We start from the raw sequence: 21,142 nt of genomic DNA, 5'->3' as shown, positions 1-21,142 counted from the left end.
AGTCATTTAGCCCTGTTGGCCTCAGTTTCCTCATCAGTAAAATGAGATGGAGAAGGAAATGGCAAACCACTCTAGTATCTTTGCCAAGAAAACCCCAAATGGAGTCAGACATGACTGAACAACAATAATCAGTTTTTCCTAGGGGTCCTATTACATCTCTTATACTTTGCCAATCATCTTTCCCTGGTTGAGAATTAAATCCAAAGTAGCAATTACCCTGTTGCTACTTTTAACTTTTGAGAGTTTTTCATCAATACAATTCAACAATTTATTCAGTGCCCTGCTTTTATCAGAATAAGACTGAGTAGACATGTAATTACTTGGAAGGCCATCCCTTTATTTCCTGCTGGGTTTTCTTAGAAGTATGTGGAAATGCTAATCAGGATTATTTTATATTGTCACTTCACTGAAGTTAGTTTAAATTGATGTTTTTTGTTGAATCACCAGAGTTCTCTAAGTCTAAATCATATCATGCAGATAGTGATAATTTTGTTATCTCTTTGCTTATGCTTATTCCTGAATTTATTTTTCTCATCATTGCTGTAGCTGGCATTTCTAGAACTACATAAAGTAATAGTTGTAACAAAGGTCATCTTGCTTTACCCTTGATCTTATCTGAAGGGCCTCTAGTGTTTCTCCTTTACAAAAAAATTCTAGTTGTTGGTTTTTGATACCTACTGTTTAAGAAAAACTTGTTTTATAACTTGCTTTCTAGTGTTGGTTGTTTTTTTTTAACATAAATAAGCATTATGTTTTATCAAAACCTTTTTCTGCTTCTATTGATAGAATTGTAAAAAAATATGTTTTTATTTTGATAGTTTTCCTAATGTTTTTGATAAGATCACAATAAAAAATAAAGTTTAATTTTAAAAAGAGAGTAGTAGATTTAGTTAAAAGAGCTAGGTTTGAGCTAGCTTATTTTTTGTGTGACTTTGGGCAAATCATGTACTCCTTGAGCCTCAATTTTTTCATCTGTTAAATGAACATGATACTTATTTCTGCCTGCCTCACAGGGTCATTGTTAGGATTCAGTTCAACAAACATTTATTAAATACCTGAGACCAGGGATACAAAGACAAAAGTAAAATCATTTCTATCCTTAACAATCTTGTGTTTCACTCTGGGGTCGGGGTGATAACATGGAGATAAGTAGATACAAAAGGAGGGAAAGAGCACTAGCCACCAAGGTTTAACATGGCATTGAGATACAAGTACTCAACAAAGAACTGGAAATATAAGTCTAGAGTTTATGAAAGATCAGGGTTATGAATACTGAATTAGGGGCCATTAATGTAGAAATGAAGAGTGAGCCCTTGGGAGTAAATAAAATTGCTAAGGATTAGAGTATATAAAAATGGTTCAAAAATAAAATCCTGGGAAATGCTGATTACTGTATATCTCACCTTTTTTAGATGGTTTTTTAGTTGTCTTTTTTGTTGATTTAAAAAAATTATTTATTTCTAGTTTTCAGCATTTACTTTCATAAGATTTTGAGTTCCAGATTTTTTCCCCTTCCCACTACCTATGACGGCATGCAATCTGATATAAACTATATATGTACAATCATATTAAATGTATTTCCACATGTTTCAACAATCTGGCTAGCTAGCTGCTGTGGGGGGTGTAAAACCAACAATAACTAGCTCACATAACGCTGCAAGCCCAGGTTCTTTTGATCTGCTTTACTAAGGAAAGCAATGTTAAGGGGTTAACAATCTCTATTTAATCCAGCATACAAATATCATTCACTTAGTTCAGGGGAAAAAGCCAGCACCCTGAACTTCAGAGCAAATACAAACATCAACAGACCAAATACAATTCATAGTTACCAAGAAAACCATCAACATCTGAATTCAGCCGGAAGGCCCTTACAGTGGCTGCCCAGAGTCCCGCGCCTCCAGGAGTGAGAGCCTTAAGCAAATAGCTTTGTTCTCTCTTTTTATACAGTTTCAGATGTCATCAAATGTCATCTGAGCGACCAGAACTTAGGCTCCTATGATTGGCTCTGGTGTTAGCACCCCACCTGGAGCCCCACCTTAGTTACCAATTCACAGGGGTTTGGGCCTGGGGCTTAGCACATAGTAAGACTCAATCAAAGACTCTGAATTAATCAAAGGAAACAAAGGCCAAACTCTCTAAGGATCCCCAATACACCACATTAGCTGTGTTATGAAAGAAGAATCAGAAAAGGGAAAAACCATGAGAAAGAACAAAAAAAAGAAACGAGTATGCTTCGATCTGCAGTGAGACTCCACAGTTCTTTGAGTATGGATAGGATTTTCCATCATATGGCTTTTGGAGTTGTTTTAGATTATAGCATTGCTCTCAAAGTTGGTCATTGCACAGTGTTGCTGTTACTGTGTACCATGTTCTCCTGGTTCTGTTCATTTCACTCAGCATCAGTTCACGTAAATCTTTCCAGGTATTTTTGAAATCTGCCTGTTCATCATTTCTTATGGAACAATAGTATTCCATTAAATTCATATACCACAATTTGAGCGATTCCCTAATTGATGGGCATCCCCTCAATTTCCAATTCTTGGGCAAGTTACTTTACTTCTGGGTCCCATTTACCTCATTTGCAAAATGAGGGCGTCATTCTAGGTAGTCTTTGAGGCCTTATCTATGATTTTGAGGATAATGAGTTAACTAAACTAACCTTTATTGAAAATATAGGTAGTAAAAGCCAGATAGAGATTACTTATGTGGTATTTTTAAATGTTTATGTGAACAGAGGCTGTGAAAGAAGTTATGCAGAAGAAACTTCTTCAGGCTTGGTTACATTTTAGTGAAGGAGATATCTTACAATTTCTTCATCGACTGGATGTAGAAAACTGCTCTGAAGTGGCAGACTCAATCTTGAAGGCCTTGTTTGCCACGATTCCTCTTAGTGAACTGATGGAAGTCTGCAAAAACAGTGATGGCAGGTAAATAGAGTATTTTTTATTCTCTTTTTTTTATTTTTTATTTTTTATTCTTTTTTATTCTCTCTCTTTCCCTCCTTCCCCCTCAGAGTAGCAGTTGTGAGTTTGTAGATAGGGAAAGATGCAATGAATTAGATACAGCTTTCCTTGATAGACACACGTGCTGGGGGGAGGGGTGGGGTGGGAGAGGTGGAGGGGGGGGCTCTGTTTCTGATGTGGCTAGATGACCATGTTTGGCAAATTACTACGTTTGGTTTTATTTTCCATCTGTTTTTGAGGTGAGTGTGACACTTCTAGGCTTGCTTTGTCTCTGTCTCTCTGTGGTTATGTGGCTGCCCTTTTTATCTTCCTTGTTCCTTCCTACATAAAATTTCTGTTAGATGTGTGTCACAGTCTATTCACTTTCTTTTTTGTTACTTTGGTTTTTGTACTAGCCAACAGCTTGTTCTAGAACCATGTTGATCATTTTGCTTTCTTAGGGGTGGATATGGGAGAGGATAAATAAAATGAACTTGTAATTAAAAAAATTATAGCAGCCTTGAAATGTCACTTCCTGTTTAGAGAATGTACTTTGTTAGGTTTTTACTTTTCAATGATAAATTAATTACCTTTTTTTTTTTTAAATCAAGGAAATTGGTCCCTGTGGAAACACTAACCCCTGAAATTGCTTTGTATTGGAGAGTTCTTTGTGAATATCTGAAATCTAAAGGAGATGAAGGGGAAGCTTTCTTAGAGCAGATTTTGCCAGAAACTGCCATCTATGCAGAATATCTGCTGAGGTAAAAAGTTCTTTTCTTTTTTCTTTTATCATTAAAATATTGATTTTAGGAATAAAATTAAATTTCTTAGTCACTGATAGGCTTTGAAGAAAGAGGAGAATATTCACAGTAACACTACTTGAGATGGATTGTATTTGAGCATTTATATCTAGAGAAACTTGTAGTGAGAAAGCAACATGACTGCTCAGGGATGCAGTGATGGAGTTCTGTACTTGGAATGAAGAAGGCCCCAGTCTAGTAACTGATATGAATAAAACCTTCAGCAAACTTTAAAATGAAAGCAGCTGAGGTTTACATAAAATGTTAAGATGGGCAAAGTACTTAACATTTTCTTTGGAATCAGCCCTGGTACACCACCAGTATTATCATCATCTCCATGTTACTATTGAAGAAGCTGAGGCTCAAGAAGGTGGCCTTGCCCATCCATTATCACACCATTGGCAGTGCGGGAGACAGTTTTCAAACATGGGGCTTATTGGTTCCGGGTTCAGCACCCTCAGACTACATGGCCTCTGTGGCTATGATTCTGTGTCTGCTGCACCTCCAGCATTGCCTTACTGCAATGGAGTCAAGTTGCATCATAACTTTCAAGCACACTTGTAAATATTGTAAATGGGTAATTATGATGATACAGTTGATTTAATGTTTTATGATTATGAAGCACTTTATGTACTTTGCTTCATTTAGTCTTCTCTTGTGAGTTGGGCAGGATTGTTATATTCATTTGACAGATGTGTAAACTGAGATTCATATAGGCTAAATGAATTGCTTAAGGTCATACAGCTAATAATAAATATGTGCACTGGGCCTAAACCCAGGTTTTCTAACCCCTGAGTGGCTTGCTCCTTCCATTTATACTATCCTGTGTCTCTTATGGGAAATATTTATTTTAACTGGAATGACAGAATTATGAAAAGGAAAGTTTCTTGAATTAGAGAACCCCTTTTTAGAGACCTTCCAAGATCCTAGGGGTCCTAAAAGATGATTGAAAATGATTGATTTAATTGTCACTGAATTTTACCATGTCTGTCAACCAATATGTTTATGTAATTATGGGCCTTGATGCCACATGCAATAAAAACATGTTGACTTTGTTCTGTTCTTTAATGAAAATAGATGCACATTTTCTTAGTATATTACATCTATGAATCATCTATTTTCTTCTCTTGGTCTTGAACTTTAGAGGGGTGAGGTGGTGTGAAGTTGTAAGTGTCTCCATAAGGGGAGGAATGACCCTTACCACTCCATAGCAATAATTTCTGGATGGAAAGAGTCACTTGAAAAAGCCTCCAGAAACAGGCAACAATTAGTAGTGTTTGAGCAATTTTTCATGTACATGTATATAGTAGATGGTATTTGAAGTCTTAGGAAAACAGTAATTGGTTGGAAAGTCTGGCTCCCAATTACTAATTGACAGCTTGTAAATTTAAGTTTCTATTAACTTATTCAATAGTGCTTGCCAAATTTCAAAAATTAATTTTAAAGCCACTGATTCCTTTCATCTCCAAAAAAATAAACAGTTGGGGTATCAGTAAATCCTTAACTTTCACTAATACTCCTTTAAGAAATTATATTCTTGTTCCTTACATTTCCAAATTATATGTATGTTTTATCTCCCCAATTGACTAAGTCTCAATTTTGGGACTTTTTAAAAAAAAAATCTTTAGTCTCTCCTGTAGTGCCATGTGTGTAGTAGGTGCTTAATAAACATCTGCTGATTTGACTTGAGTAAAGGTGGTGTTGCTTTAGGAAAGTAGGTGAGTGCCTGGATGTGTACAGAATGGATTGAAAAGGTTGGAAGCAGGGGCCCAGGTAGGCGATAGCAAGAATCCAGGTCTGGAATAAGGGCCTGGATGACAGTGGTGGCAGAGGGAATGGAAAGAAGTGGCTGGAAGTAAGAGATTTTATGAAGGAAGACTTGGTGGGGCTTGACAAGAAGTGGAATGTAAGGACAAAGGAGTGGATGAATTAAAGATAATTTAGTTATTTCAAATTAAATACCTGAGAAAATGAGACCACTGATGAAGTCATAGAATGATTTTGTGATAATGATGTTGATGATGATAATACCTAGCATTTATACTGTGCTTTAAGGTTTTGCAAGTGCTTCTCAGTGTTATCTCATTTGATTTTCACAACAACCCTGTGAAGTAGGTGCTCTTACCCTCATTTTTCAGATGAGGAAACTGAGCCTGAGGGAGGTTAAGTGACTTGATCAAGGTCACACAACTGGTAAGTATCTGAAGTGAGATTTAAACTCATATTGTTCTGACAAGTCCAACATTCTATCCATGACACCAGAATGTATTTTGTGCTGATATTTCCCCATTTTAAAATTGAAAACTGAATCTCAAATTAATTTTATACATTTCTGAATCATTTATTATTTTGTAAAAGCTCTTGATGATAATAGTCCTTCCAATAAAATGGCTTCATTATAAACTTATCTGTATGAGTTCTCTAGTACTAAATTTAAAAAGGCTGGCCTTTTTCGTGACCTATTAGTGGTTTTAAAAAGATACTGTCTCTTGATGTATTTTAAAAGATATTCTGCTTTTATTCAATTCTTTATAATTTAGTTATATTCAGAACATTCCAGTTGTTACTGAAGAAAAAAGAGGAGATTTTGCCTTTATGGAAAATTTGATGACAAAAGAGTTTATAGGTCAACAGTTGATTCTAATTATCAAGTCCTTGGATACCAATGAAGAGGGAGGAAGGTAAGTCTAAATATATGTTATCATTCATATTTGTTTTGATCCCCTCTCCAAAAGGGAAATATATTTTCCTGTTTTCTTAATGAATTAACTTTAGTTTGCTTTGACACAGGCTTTTCTAAGAAACAACTAGACTCTCTAAACAAAATACATTTTCTGAAAATAGTTAAATGAAACCACCTCAGAGGGACAGTATATTCATTTCAAATTTAACTTCATATATGTAAAAATTATAATCTGTCTAGTTAAAACACTACTGTAAATAGTTGTTCTTATTAATGACGTTCTTATTCAACAATTGTGTGGCTTTTCATTTAAAAATTTGCATCTTTTAAAAAATTATTACAGCAACTTCTAGTGCTATTTTATAAACAATGATTTAACTGTAGGATTTTGTTATTCTGTCCTAATGACAATGTAAACAAGTAGAGCTCCTTTAAAAATTATTTTACATAGAATGAAACTTTGATTTTTTAACTCCACTCTGTCTACATAGATTTTTGAGTCTGTAGTAGTGTGCTCTGGCAGAGAATACAGATGAATGTAATTAAGAAAAGAAATGACACTTTACAAATCAAGTCATATATCGTCCTAATCAAGTTAACAATGTTTTTTTAATGCAGAAAGCAATTATTGGCTGTCCTGCAGGAGATTCTTACCTTCCCAGCTCTCTCGATTTCCTTTGTGTCTTCCCTGGTTGAGAGACTGCTTCATCTCCTTAATGATGATATTAAGAAGACGCAGATTGTAAGCAATTTTCCTTTCTATAAGAGTATTTATGAATATGAGAGGCAGTGTAGTATAAAGGATAAAGTATTGGGCTTAGTATAAGGAGGACCTGCCTCTGACACTAGCCCAGTGACCCTGGACAAGTCACAACCCTCTGTGTGTTGCTCAGGCAACTCCCCAGAACTTATCCACTAAATCATGGGCAGTTTGCCCATTGCCATTTGACTAAATCACAGTGACCTTGAGTGGTCCCATGTTCCTTGTAGCTATGGATAGAGTTGTCTATACCACCTTTATCATATTTAAATCGGAACTTTATTATGATGTCTTGTGGTCTAATAGCTTCGTGTGAATCAGTTTTGTCTCTTCAGCCAGATTGTAAGTATCTTGATGACGTTACCTATCTTAATTTCTTTTTTTGTATTCCCTCATAGTTCCTAGTGAAGCTCTAGGTCCGTAATCACTTTTAGTCTATATTTGTCAAAACATTTTGAACTTGGTGTAGTTTTGGGAGCAAGTGGCAAGTGATCTTTCTAATCTGTGGGCTCTTCAAGGTGAGGTTGCTCTGCTGTTTCTTTTTCAGCTCCTGGCAGTTTCTCTGGCTATCTCCCATGCTCTCCCTTCTCTGCTCCAGCTACTGACCTCTCTGGCTTCTTTTGTTGTTCCCCCATTAGGTTTTAAGCTCCTTGAGGGCAGGGACTCTCTTTTGCCTCTGGTATCCCCAGTGCCTGGAACGTTAAGTGCTTAATAAATATTTACTGGTTGATTGAATGAGTGACTGAAAAAGAGAGAACAGAGTCACTGCTTTTACTTCTTGTACTTATATCCTGTTTTGTAAGACAATATGAAAAGACATTCTTTTCTCCATTTTTCATGGAATTAACAGGAGATAAATTTGGATAACGTAAAGGACAAGAATATTATGTAGAAAAGATGCAAAATTTAGCTTTACACTGTTTAATCTATAGCACTATTGACTTAAATTTTTCAGGCATTGACTATGAGGAGCCATAAACCCTTTTCAAATTCTTTCTACATAATATATATGTTTGTGTGTGTGTGTGTGTAGTCTTCAAAGAATTTTTGAGACATTCTATTAGATTAACTTTTTCTCTATTTTTCTCCCCCTAGGCTAGTGATCTAAAAATATTTAGTATAGTTTTCAATAGCAATGTTTTTTCGGATGTTTTTATTATTTTTCTGTGGAGTCTGGATAGGAGGTTTTTTTGTGCAGCAATTTTCTATTCTTGAATGCAACAAATCTTTATTAAGCAACTACTGTATACAGAGTAATGTGCTAGGCACTAGGACAACAAATATAAATACAGTCCAAAGTGAGAAGATACATTTATACAAATAGCTGTGTCACAAGTGATACTTTGATAAAAGTGAAAGTGAGGTGTAGGCAAAGCGCCATGTGAAATTTGAGAATGGAGAGAATGCTTTCATCAGGTGGGGAACTTAAGCAGAAAGAAATTGCATGTATCAGTGTAACTTAGGTTACCTGGTCCTATCCCATTAGATAAACTGGTAATAAACAGGGATTCAAACCTAGAATATCCGGGGCGAAAAAACGAATCTGAAAGTATTAGAAGTGCTATAACCAAGTAGATAAAATCTTGCCATCTCAGATGAAAGAAATCTAGATATACCAATACGCAGTCCATTTAAAAACAGGTATATGGATGCTTCAAAGATCTATTTTAAAAAAATTTTAGTGTGTCCCCAAAGAACTCTCAAATGTCTCTATGGTATTGTTACTTGGGAAGCAAACATTTTTCTTCCTACCTTTTCATACACTTTACACGAATTACAGAAAATTTTGATTTGAAAGGTATATGTAATATGTGTTATCTCTGAAAAACCGACTACTGAAAATTAAGCCCACTGAAACTGGAAATAAATTATAATACTGTGCATACCATTTACTACAGGACAGTCTTCCTTGGCATCCTGAAGTCTAGCAAGAGCCAGGATTGCATAGATTTTTACATTTTGAATTTTATCTTTTAGTTTAATAAGCATGGCCTCATTAATTTTTATTAAATAGATCCGAGCATTTTCAACCATACTTTCCAAATGACCATTTATAAGATGATAGCTCTAAATCTAACTACATTGCTTTTTGCTTCATGAAAGCATATTTAGGATTAATAATGAAGCATTATAGAAAATAATATAAAATATTTTCACAGAAAATCATCTCATTTGATTTTTTTTTTACAATATGTAAACAAATATACTTTCTCAGTTCAAAAGATTGTATTTCTTACTTTCTGAAAAATGTTCAGACCATTTTGTAAAATAGAACAGGGTAATACTATTTTCATATCTTTTGACTTTTAATAAATACCTTCTCTTTTCCCTTATGTCCTTAAGCTTCTTTCCATAGCCACTGTAGGCATTAGAGAAAGCATGATAAAGGCATGGAAGCAGGAGTGAGCAGGGTAAAAATGGGGCAGAGTGAGTGGTATAGTTTAGCTGGAACATAGCCCAGGAAAAGCAAGTAGTCTGAGGTAAAGTGGTAAAGGGAAGTTGGATCGAGCTGGTGGAAAGTTCTGGATGCCAGGCAGGAGTTTGTACTTTATTTTTTAGGCAAGAAGGATCTAGTGAATATAAGGCCTAGCAATGGTAAGTGTTTACTAAATAGTTATTAATTTTTTTAATGTAGGGAAGTAATATGAATGGAGTAATGTTTTAGGGAAACTACTCTGGCAACATGTAGGATGTATTAAAGGAGGAGTTAGATGAGAAGCTGGAAGGCCAGTTTGAATATAATACAACAATCTAGATGAAATAGAATATGGACTAAACTAGCCTGTTTGTGATAAAAGCAGAAAGGAAGGAACAGTTGGGAGATTCACTGCTACTGTACAGTCCGTAAAACTTGACTAGTAAGTGGATGTACAGAATGGGGAAGAATCAAAAGTGACTCTTCGCTTACTAGCCCGGGAAACTTGGAGAATGGTGGTACCATCAACAAAAATAAATCAGGGGGAGGAATAGGTTTTGAATATATGGTACTGACTTGTAAGTGTTCATGACACCTCCAAGTGTGATACACAGTAGGTAGTTCAAAGCTCAGGCCTAGAGCTCTGGGGAGAAGTTGGGAGGAGTATTATAAATTTTGAAGTAATTTGCATAGAGGTGGTCATTGAAGCTATTGAGAGTCAGTGAGAACATCAAGGGAGAAGGAGGGGGGAAGAGAACCAAGGAGATAATGTTGAAGAAAAAAATAGAAAATTTGGAGAAAATAGGAGATATTTGGGAGAAAATAACCACCATGATTTCTTTGTTCTTATCAGGTTACAGAAATTATTTCAGAGATCCGGGAGCCCATAGTCACTTCTGATGCTACTCAAGATTCTGCTGAAGCAAGAAAAAAAGAGCTCAGAGTAAGTCCCTTTCTAACTAAATATAATAAATGGTCAAGGCTAGTGTAGTTTTAACTTTTGATTTTTGTTCTAAACATGGTCAGAGAACTGTGCCTTGAGGGAAGATAGAGAAAATTAGAACATACTTTAAAAATTCACATTTATTGATTAAATAACTATACTCTAAGAGCTTCAAAATCTTGGTCAAATTATGTGTTTAAAAATGGATCCATACATTTTATTTCTTTCCAAAAATAGATCTCTTTCTGCTTGATGTCATTGTTCTAGATTTTTGTCTTTGAATTGTTTAATGTATTAAGCCTACAAATGTCACTTTACTACAAGTTTTAATAATAAATTTAATAAAGTTATTTTTTCAAACCTTAATTTAGCTGGCTGAAGTAAAAGTAAAGCTTATTGAAGCCAAGGAAGCTTTGGAGGAATGCATTACTCTCCAGGATTTTAATCATGCCTCCCTGTTAAAAGAGAAAATAAAAGAACTAGAAGATACCAAAATGGACCTAATAAAAGAAACAGAACAACTTGAGATTAAGGAGGTTCACACGGAGAAGGTACAGATTGGAAGCATTTCTCATATTAAACTTCAGCTACTGTTAATCACCTAACTAAACCTTCATTTTCCTTTATCAAAGCCAGAAAGCTTGCAGATTGTTCTTTGGACTTTTGGAGTTTTAGCAGCATTGTGGCTTGACCATAAGACCTGCCATTCTGGCTTGCTTCTCTGGTCCAGAGTTGGGAAGCCTTTATTCAGCTGCTTATCCTAATTAGCTAGTATATTGTGCATTTATGTATCCTGCTAATCATAATGACCTGAAGTTTTTGTACTTCCTTTGCTTTTTCATTAACTTCTTCCCTTTTTTCCATAATAGAATGGGGGCCCTGATTGAAGGTGGGGGCACTCTAATTTCATGCCCCCTCTTCCCTTTGCAAAAAAGATCTGGTCATTCTCTTTCAGCTCAGGTGTAGGTCATCATCGCAGTGAAGCTTCTAATACCATTCTTTCTAGCTAATGAATTCTTCACACCATCTCAGCTTTAGTGCAAAAGTAATCTTGCATAAAATAGCTAGATTATCCTTTAACAATTTTAGCTGTCTGTTAATATTTTTTAAAACTGTTCTTAAAAGATCTGTCTTCTTGCCTTCTGAAAGTGTTAAGCATCTTTGAACAAAGGACTTCAAAGCAGATTCTATACTGGTTTTTTAATGCCATTTAACATTAGTTTTTAACTAATCAATAACATTTATTCTCTCTTTGATTTCAGAGGTGCCCTAGGATCTTTTAGTATCTCAGTACCATTGTTTTGAAAGTCTGTTATTGTACCAAAGACTTGGAAATGCTTAAGAATATTTTTGTAAATTCTAGATGAAGTTACTATCTTTGAATTGTTTAAATCATGTTTGCTTTAAGATTAAATTTTAAGTGAATGTTTCATCATTTAGTAAATGGTCTGGAATTTGATTTTCATAGAATTTCATTGATCTTAATTTTCTTCAGATTCAAAAAGTCTTAAGATGTCAGTGCATGACACACTTAAAATATGATTTTCAAAGTCTCTGGGTTTGTCTTGGCAGATAGATTCTCAAGTATTTTATATTGTCTGTTGTTATTTTAAATTTCTCTTTTCCTGCTGGATTTTCTTGGTAACATTGAAACACTAATAATTTATATTGGTCTCTTTTATATCCTGCAACTTTGCTGAAGTTGCTAATTGTTTCAGCTGAGGTTTTTGGTAGATTCTCTAAGATTCCCCAAGTATATCATCATATCACCTGCAAAGAGTGATAGTTTTGTTTTCCCATTGGCTATTTCTATTCCTTCAATTTCTTTTTCTTATTGCTATAGCTAGCATTTCTAGTACAATATTGAATAATAGTGGTGATAATGGACATCCTTGCTTCGCCCCAGATCTTACTGGGAATGCTTCAAGCTTATCCCCATTACAAATAATGCTTGCTTTTTGTTTTAGATTGATACTATTTTTCATCGTGGGAAAAGCTCCACTAATTCCTATGATTTCTAGTGTTTTTAATAGGAATGGATTTTGTGAGTGTTGTATTTCATTAGAGCCCTTTTATGCATCTATTGATAGAAACATGATTTTTGTTGTCATTAATACATTCATTTATACTAATAGTTTTCCTAATATTGAACCAACACTGCATTCCTGTTATAAATCCCACCTATTCATAATGTATGATCTTTGTCATATATTGCTATAATCTCCTTGCTAGTATTTTATTTAAAACTTTTGCATTGATATTCAGTAAGGAAATTGGTCTGTAGTTTTCTTCTATTTTTGCTTTCATTGGTTTAGATATCATATTTGTGTCATAAAAGAAATTTGATAGGACTCATTTATTTTTTTTCAAATAGTTTATCTACTATTGGGAATCGTTCCTTAAATGTTTGGTAAAATTCACTTGCAAATCCATTTGTTCCTAGAGGTTTTTTCTTAGACAGCTCATTGATTATTTGTTCAATTTCTTTTTCTAAGACAAGGTTATTTAAGTATTCTGTTTTCTCTTCTGTTAATCTGAGCAGTTTATATTTTTGTAAATATTCACCCATTTCACGCAGATTGTCATTTTTACTGGTACGTAATTGATCAAAACAACTCCTAATAATTGCTTTAATTTCATCTTCATTGGTGGGGCAGTCACCCTTTTCATTTTTGATACTAGTAATTTGTTTTTTTTTCTTAATCAAATTAACCAATGGTTTATCTGTTTTATTATGTTTTTTTTTCCTATAATATTAGCTTCTAGGTTATTTATTAGTTCAGTGAGTTTTTTCATTTTTAATTTTATCAATTATTTGATTTTCAGGATTTCTATTTTGGTGTTTAATTGTGGGTTTTTAATTTGTTCTTATTATAGATTTTTTAGTTGCATGCCCAATTAATTCATTGATCTGCTCTTTCTCTTTTTTACTGATATACACGCTAAGAGATATACATTTTCCCCTGTGTACTGTTTTGGCTGTATCTCACAAATTTTGGAATGTTGTCTCATTGTTGTTGTTTTCTTTTAATTAAATTATTGATTGTTTGTTCTTTGACCCACTCATTCTTTTATTTAGTTTCCAATTAACTTTTAATCTATGCTTCCATGACCCTTTATTAAGTGCAATTTTTATTGCATTATAGTTTGAAAGGTGTGCATTTAACATTTTTGCTTTTCTACATATGGTTGTGAGGTTTTTATGCCCTTCTACATGGTCAGTTTTTGTGAAGGGGTCATGTACAGCTGAGAAACTCCTTCCTATTCCCATTCAGTTTTCTGCATAAGTCTATCATATCTAACTTTTTAAAGATTCTATTCATCTCCTTGACTTCTTTCTTATTTATTTTATCTAGGTCTGATAGAGAAGATTGAGGTTCCCCACCAGTATAGTTTTATTCTCCATTTCTTCCTGTAATTCATTTAACTTTTCTTTTAGGAATTTTAATGTTATACTATTTGGTGCATATGTGTTTACTATTGATATTATTTCATTTTTCTATGGTTCATTTTAGCAAGATGTAGTTTCCCTGCTTTATCCCTTTTAACTAGATCTATTTTTGCTTTTGTTTTGTTTGAGATTGCTACCCCTGACTTTTTTTTTTTTTTAACTTTAGCTGAAGTATAAGAGACTGCTCCAGAACCTTATTTTATCTCTGCTTATGTCTCTCTATTTCAATTGTGTTTCTTGTAGTCAGCATATTGTTGGATTCTGGTTTCTAATCCATTCTACTATCTACTTCCATTTTATGGGTAAATTTATCCCATTCATATTCAGTTATGATTACTAACTGTGCATTTCCTTCCACTGTTTTCTTCTTTTTATTCTCTCTCTCTCTTTTTATCCTGTTCCTCCTCTAAAGTCTCTTTGCTTTTGACCACTGCCATTTATCTTTTAACATCCTACCTTTCTTTTAGCCCCTTCTCCTAATTCCTTGGATAAGATAGATTTCTATTACCAATTTAGTGTCTACATATATTTTCCCTCTTTGAATCAATTTGGATGTGAGTGAGGTTCGAGTGTTACATCCTCCATCCCCCACTCCCACCTCCACCACTGGAGCAACAGAACTGAGATGGCAGGAAAAAGGTAGAGACTTGCTCGAGTTATCTCTCAAACCCCTCTAAAAACATTAAATAATGACTCAAAATGAATTTTGGAGCCGCAGAACCCACAAAAGGTTAGAGTGAAACAGTTTTCCAGGTCAAGACAACCTAGAAGGTCTACAGGAAAGGTCTGGTACACAGAGGTAGAAGTGGAATCCAGGCTCAGGTATATGGTGTGAGATACTGGTCCATACCTAGTTTCTGCTATACTATTTTCTAATTTTCCCAGCAATTTTTTTCAAATAGCTTGAACGTTACTCTCATCAGAATTAGCTCAAAGAGGGAATAACATAAACACTCAGCTGGATATAGAAATCTATCTTCCAGTAGGGAAATAAGAAATTTGGGGTGGGGGGGTGCTGATAGAATAGAGTGCGAATTGGAGGAGGTGGTTGTTAGAAGAAAAAACACTTGTGAGGAGGGACAAGGTAAAAGCAGGGAAAGAAGGAGGGAAAACAGGGGGAACTAGGATAACAATTAGTTATTGTCATTATAAATGTGAGTGAGATGTACTTACCCATAAAATGGAAGTGGATAGCATAATGGATCAAAAACTAGAATCCTACAATATGCTGTTTACAAGAAACACATTTTTAGCACAAAGATATACACAGAGTAAAGGTAAGGGGCTGGAGCAGAATCTCTTAAGCTTGTAGCAATCATGATCTAAGACAAAGCAAAAGCAAAAATAGATCCAATTAAAGGAGATATGGAAGAAAACTATATTTTGTTAAAAGGTACTATAGATAATGAAGCAATAACAATGCTAAAAATATATGCACCAAATGGTATAGCATCTACATTTTTGAAGAAGTTAAATGAGTTACAGAAGGAAATTAACAATAAAACTATACTAGTGAGGGACCTCAATTTTTTCCTCTTAGCACTAGGTAAATTTAACCAAAAGATAAACAAGAAAGAAGTTAAGGAGTTTAATAGAATTTTAGAAAAGTTAGATATGAGAGCCCTCTGGAGAAAATTGAATGGGAATAGAAAGAAATATACCATTTTTCTACTGGCAACATATGACATCTACACAAAAATTGACCATGTATTTGGGCATAAAAACTTCACAACCAGATGCAGAAAAGCAGAAATATTAAATGCATCCTTTTTAGATTGTAATACAATAAAAATTGCATTCAATAAAGGGCTGTGGAAAGATAGATTAAAAGTTGTTTCAACTACTTTTAAAAATATATTGGAATTAGAATAAGGCAAAATAGATTTTGAAATCTAGAGCTTTTCAGTTTCTAAAGTGTTGTTGCAATTAATTAGATTTTTTTGAAAATGTCCATTGGAAATTCACTGGTTATTAGCATAGAATTTAGTACTTCACTTTGAGCTATATGGGTAGAGCTTTATAACTCTGTATACATAATGAAATTCTCTGTCACTTTTTCTCAATATTTTTATTTTCTTTGATTTCAGAATGATCCTGAAACATTACAGAAGTGTCTGATTTTATGCTATGAACTTCTGAAGCAGATCTCTATTTCCACAGGCATAAGTGCAACCATGAATGTTATTATTGACTCTTTGGTAAGTTATCAGTGGCTCCTAAAGCTTCATTTTAGTGTTCTCCCTTCCTCTTCACCCCCTTTTTTTTTTTTTGTTTAAATTTTTATTTTTATGTAGGGAAAAATCAAATATACATTTAACCCAATTTGGTTGCAAGTTCCTTAGCTTTTGCCTTTTCCAGCTTGGCAATACGAGCCACCGATTTTGGACCCAGAACATTGCCACCCCAGTGACGACGGATCTCATCATATCTGTCATTGTAATTGGTTTTGATGGCTTCTACCAGCTTAGCCAGGGCTCCCTTATCTTCAGGATTAACCTGTGTGAAGGCAATGCTTGTGCAGGTCTTTCTGTGAACTAAGCGACCCAGTCTGGCTTTACCTTTGATAATACAATAAGGAACCCCCATTTTTCGGCACAAGGCAGGTAGGAAGACCACTAGCTCAATGGGGTCCACGTCATGTGCAATCACTACCAACTGTGCTTTCTTGTTTTCTACCAGGGTAGTAACAGTGTTAACACCTGCTCTCAGGACAGGTGGTCTCTTAGTGGGGACATCTCCTTTGCCTGCAGCCTTTTGTTCAGCCCGAGCCAGAAGCCTTTACTTCTTATCTTGCTTTGTCTCAGGTCTATACTTATGAGCCAGTTTCAGCAGCTGAGTAGCTGTCTGACGATCCAAAGCCTGGGTGAACTGGTTAATTGCTGGTGGAACTTTCAAACGCTTATAAAGGATAGACCTTTGACGCTGCAGTCTGATGTACCGAGGCCATTTGACAAAACGAGTAAGGTCCCTTTTGGGCTGGATGTCCTGACCAATGCCAAAGTTCTTGGGCCGCTTCTCAAACAAAGGATTGACCACTTTCTTGGCCTCCTGCTTCTTTACTACAGCAGGGGCCGGAGCCACCTTCTTCCCCTTGGCCTTCTTCCCTTTTGGCATCTTGGCCGGCTGAACGAGCCTCTTCACCCCTTTTTAAGGAGTTTATTATTTTGTATTGAAAAGTATGGGCGTTGTTACTATTTTTTATGTGTATAAAATGTGTCCTTTGCAAAATGTTATCTATGAAAACCAGTGATTTGGGGGAGGGGAGTGTCTTTTAAGTTAGAAATGAATGTAAAATATATTTAGTCTTGCATAGTAAGATGTGAAGATGTTAAAACAGATCAGGGATGACAGTGCAAAGGAACTTTGCTATATTACAGATTAGAGTATATTAATTGGTTCAATCTTAAGTCCCATTCAAAGGGAGTTTGTTACCTATTTATGAAATGATCACACCTATAAAACAGGGGTTCTTAACCTTTCTTGTATTATGGACCTTTTTGGCAATCTGGTGAAGCCTATAGACTGCTCAGTATAATAGTACATAAAAGAAAATATTATTTTATAAAGGAACCAATTTAGGTCAGTTTGATTATTATTTTAATGTGTTAATGAATTTATATGGAATTATAATCTTATGTGTTTTCAAGTGATTATTAGTTGCTGAAGATTAATTATATTCATCTCAGTTGTTTTAATTTCTAATGCTTTGTTTTAGATTCTTCCTGGAATTACAAGTATTTATCCTGTAGTGAGAAATATGGCTGTTTTATGCTTAGGTTGTTGTGGTCTGCAGAGCCAAGATTTTGCCAGGAAACATTTTGCACTGTTGTTGCAGGTAAAATTTAATTTTTTGACAGGATTTCATTTATGCTCTTTTGGGATGGAAATGTATATCTATCATAATCATACTAAGTAGGTATTCTTTAGTTTGGTTCCTGTTCATGTGAAGCTCCCTCCCCCACCCCCCAATAGTTTCAGGGCTTTCATTAGAATGAGGAAATCTGTGCTTCCTTTAGGTTTTAAAACCGGACCCACTGTCTTTCTCAGATTGTGGTAGCCGGAATTGATTTCACAAATCTACAACCACATTTGTTAGATGATTATTGTTTCACTTTGATGCTATTTCCATTGTCTAGAACAGTAGGAATGAGGGGAGTTAAAGAAGGCCAGTTATTGAAGTTGCACTGTTTTTGGAATTTAGAGCTAGATATGTTATCACAATTGTATGCACTAGGATATAGCTGATCTTTTACAGTTCTTGCCTTCAGAGAGTTACAGGGGATGTATGTTCTTAAGGATCTGCACAAATCAGATTTACGTAAAGTGAGCAGTCGTGTCCTATTTTGTTTTTTTTTGTCATTTTATAAATGCTTTTGCTTAGTTTTTATTGTCAGCGGCTCTTAACAGGTAGCTTTAATTTTTCTGTTAATATGTTTTGTGTTCCTGATAGTCATCTATAATACTTCAATAATCCATTGGATCCATGATGTCATTGATACGGGTATTCCTGACTTTTCTCATCCCATGCATTTCTTGACTTCATAAATTCCATAAACCTTCCATAGAGGGTCTACGCAACACACTTATGTCCTGCTTCTCTAAGTCTATTAATATTCTGTGGGTAGTAGTATAGTACTTGGCTGTTGTCCTCTGATGCTTTGCTTTCATTACATGACAGACTTACCTCTTTTTTCTTCTCATACTATACAAAGCGCACCAGAAGAAATTTCAAATATTTGTTCTGGAAGAGGAGACATAGGTGGAGGTGGCACATTTGCTATCTTTAAATATTTGGAGGACTGTCATGTTTCTGCTTGGCCTCAGAAGGCCAAGCTGTCAAGTAGAAGTTAGAGACTGATTTATATTTATTATAATGAAAATTTCCCGGTAATTAGAAATATGAAGAAGTTGAATATATTGCCTTAAGAGATAGAAGGCTTCCTTCAGTTGTGTCTTTCAAGCTGGGTAACCACTTGTTCAGGATGTCATAGAGAATATGGTGAAGTACTCATAGATAGTAGCTGAGAAGTCCCTTTCTTCTCTGATTCTGTCCTGATTATGGGCTATCTCTGCCTCTGTGTCCTACCAACTCCTCAAACTCAGCATGTTCAAAAGGGAATTGGGCTTCTTTTCCCCTAAGTTTACCTCTCTCCTAACTTCTTGAAATATATCAATCATATTGCTATCCTTTTGATCATCTAATGCTCTGATTCTTGATATCATAACGTTTCATTCTTCCTCATCCCTCAGTACCCTACCCAGTCATTTGCCAGGTACTGTTGATTCTGCCTCCAAAATAACTTTTGTCTCTTATTTCTCTGCTCTAGCTGCTTGCACCCTGGATCATATAATCATCACTTTTTAGCTGTTATAGTTTCCCGACTACTATCTCTCTCCTCTTCAATCCATCCTTTACACAGCTGCCACAGTTCTTTTATAATTAAATTATCTTTAATGCTCAGGGCTAACCATATTAATTCCCTACTCAGAAACTTTCAATACATATTATTTAATGCAAACTCCTTAGGTTGGCATATTTAAGACTTTCTGTAGTTTGCTTCCACCTTACACTTTTCAGCTTGATTTCACATTCATTGTCTTCGGGTACTCTATAGTCTAGCCAAACTGAAGTTGTAGCTATTCCCTGGTGATGTTCTGCTATTTATTAATTCCATTCTTTAGTACAGTCCATTTCCTTTCCCTGGAATGTCTACTTATCCCTACTTGTCAAAGCCTTCTGTTTCTTCAAAGCCTCTTGGATGCCACCTGCTCTGTGAAGACTTCCCTAATTCTCCTCCTTTCTCTGTGCCTCCCTTCCCACCAGTTATCTCTCTCTCTCCTCAAGTTTTCCTAGAGCGGATTATTTTCATCTTGTCTTTGCCCCAATTGCACCCACTGGTGTATCATGATTACTTGTATGCTTGTGTACTCCATTACTACTAGCCCTAACCTGGCCAACCCTCCCACCAGGTTCCTCCTCACCTTGAGTTCTCTATATGGATGGAACTGCAGATGTGGTTTAAAAAAAAAATCTCATCACCTGGTATATTGCATGCACACAATTGCTTAGTCAGCGTTGGTTTGAATTGAATTTTCAGGATGCGTCTATCTATTTGAGATACCCCAATAGACTTCTTCTGTTGAAGTGCAAATTAAAACATCATCAGAGTTGTTTGACAGAAGTACATTCCTCTTCCTTTGCTTTGACTTAGGTTTTGCAAATTGATGATGTCACAATAAAAATAAGTGCTCTCAAGGCAGTTTTTGACCAGCTGTTGCTGTTTGGGACTGAGCCATTTAAATCCAAAAAAGTCAAGGACCGTGAGAGTGGAGAAGCAGAGACAACTGAAGGCGGTGATCCTGACCATGAGCTAAAAATAAAAGCTGTGGAAGAAGAGACTGCCACCGCTAAGAACATCCTGAAGCTTCTGGCTGGTTTTTTAGACAGTGAGGTGAGGAACAATTGTCAGCCTGTTATGAAACTTCCTTACAAAGTATTGTTATTTTTTGTTTACATTTATACATGGACTCTGAGTATCATATGCATTTCCTGCATTGTAGAGTGTCTTTTAAACCAAATATTGATATTTCCTCCTAATATTTTTGTGCTCTTATTTTCAGAGGAATGAGTGCTACTTAGGGATTTCTTTATTTTCCTTTCTCTTGCTTTTCATTAATGTAACTTGACAATTTGGGGACACAGCCAGTGTTTCTTCCATATTCTTAGGTGTTTAAATTGCTTTGGAAACATTTCTCATCACCTCATTGTTCATAAATTGTTTTGGGCGTGTGTGCATTGGCCTCATCTCCCCCAGAAGAATTATAAGTTTTTGAAGGACAGCAGTTATGTCAGATGGTCTTAGATCTCCCTCAAACCTAGTAAAGAGTTGAGCACGTTGCAAGCACTTAAGAAGTACTTATTGATTGAACAGCTTATTCAGATTAATGAATTCATACTAGTAAGTACAGAAGGTGAAACATTTTGTTCTTCTTTTCTTCCAAGAAAAAGTTCAACAAAATTCAGATTGATTTGGTAATATCTCTTCCAAAGGATTGTATTGTATGGCCATTCATTAATTTAGCAAGCATTTCTTTAAAACCTCCTATATGCAAGATACTGTGTTAGGTATTGGGGAATTAAAAAATA

The 21,142-nt window shown here is 35.2% G+C and overlaps 2 protein-coding genes across 2 annotated transcripts in view; one reads left to right on the top strand and one right to left on the bottom strand.

Annotated features, from left to right (window-relative positions):
* The window catches only part of NCAPG (non-SMC condensin I complex subunit G), a 50,962-nt gene that overhangs the window by 16,672 nt on the left and 13,148 nt on the right, over positions 1-21,142 (top strand). Inside the window, exons 6-14 of the mRNA XM_036764935.1 lie at positions 2,735-2,927; positions 3,554-3,703; positions 6,283-6,423; positions 7,044-7,167; positions 10,455-10,544; positions 10,916-11,095; positions 16,083-16,193; positions 17,711-17,830; positions 20,208-20,447. Of these exons, the coding sequence (XP_036620830.1) occupies positions 2,735-2,927; positions 3,554-3,703; positions 6,283-6,423; positions 7,044-7,167; positions 10,455-10,544; positions 10,916-11,095; positions 16,083-16,193; positions 17,711-17,830; positions 20,208-20,447 (1,349 nt within the window). The remainder of the gene's footprint in view (positions 1-2,734; positions 2,928-3,553; positions 3,704-6,282; positions 6,424-7,043; positions 7,168-10,454; positions 10,545-10,915; positions 11,096-16,082; positions 16,194-17,710; positions 17,831-20,207; positions 20,448-21,142) is intronic.
* Positions 16,279-17,123, bottom strand: LOC118854572 (60S ribosomal protein L7a-like). Its single transcript, XM_036764936.1, has one exon. It carries the CDS (start codon positions 17,107-17,109, stop codon positions 16,774-16,776), a length of 336 nt encoding a protein of 111 aa, XP_036620831.1. The 5' UTR covers positions 17,110-17,123; the 3' UTR covers positions 16,279-16,773.

The sequence above is a fragment of the Trichosurus vulpecula genome, chromosome 6, assembly GCF_011100635.1.
Source record: "Trichosurus vulpecula isolate mTriVul1 chromosome 6, mTriVul1.pri, whole genome shotgun sequence".
NCBI classification, from domain to species: domain Eukaryota; kingdom Metazoa; phylum Chordata; class Mammalia; order Diprotodontia; family Phalangeridae; genus Trichosurus; species Trichosurus vulpecula.
This window is presented reverse-complemented; position numbering and strand designations above follow the sequence as displayed.

Bases quoted from the DNA above. Each gene is read 5' to 3' on its own strand.
- LOC118854572 (XM_036764936.1), bottom strand. From the start codon at position 17,109: ATGCCAAAAGGGAAGAAGGCCAAGGGGAAGAAGGTGGCTCCGGCCCCT.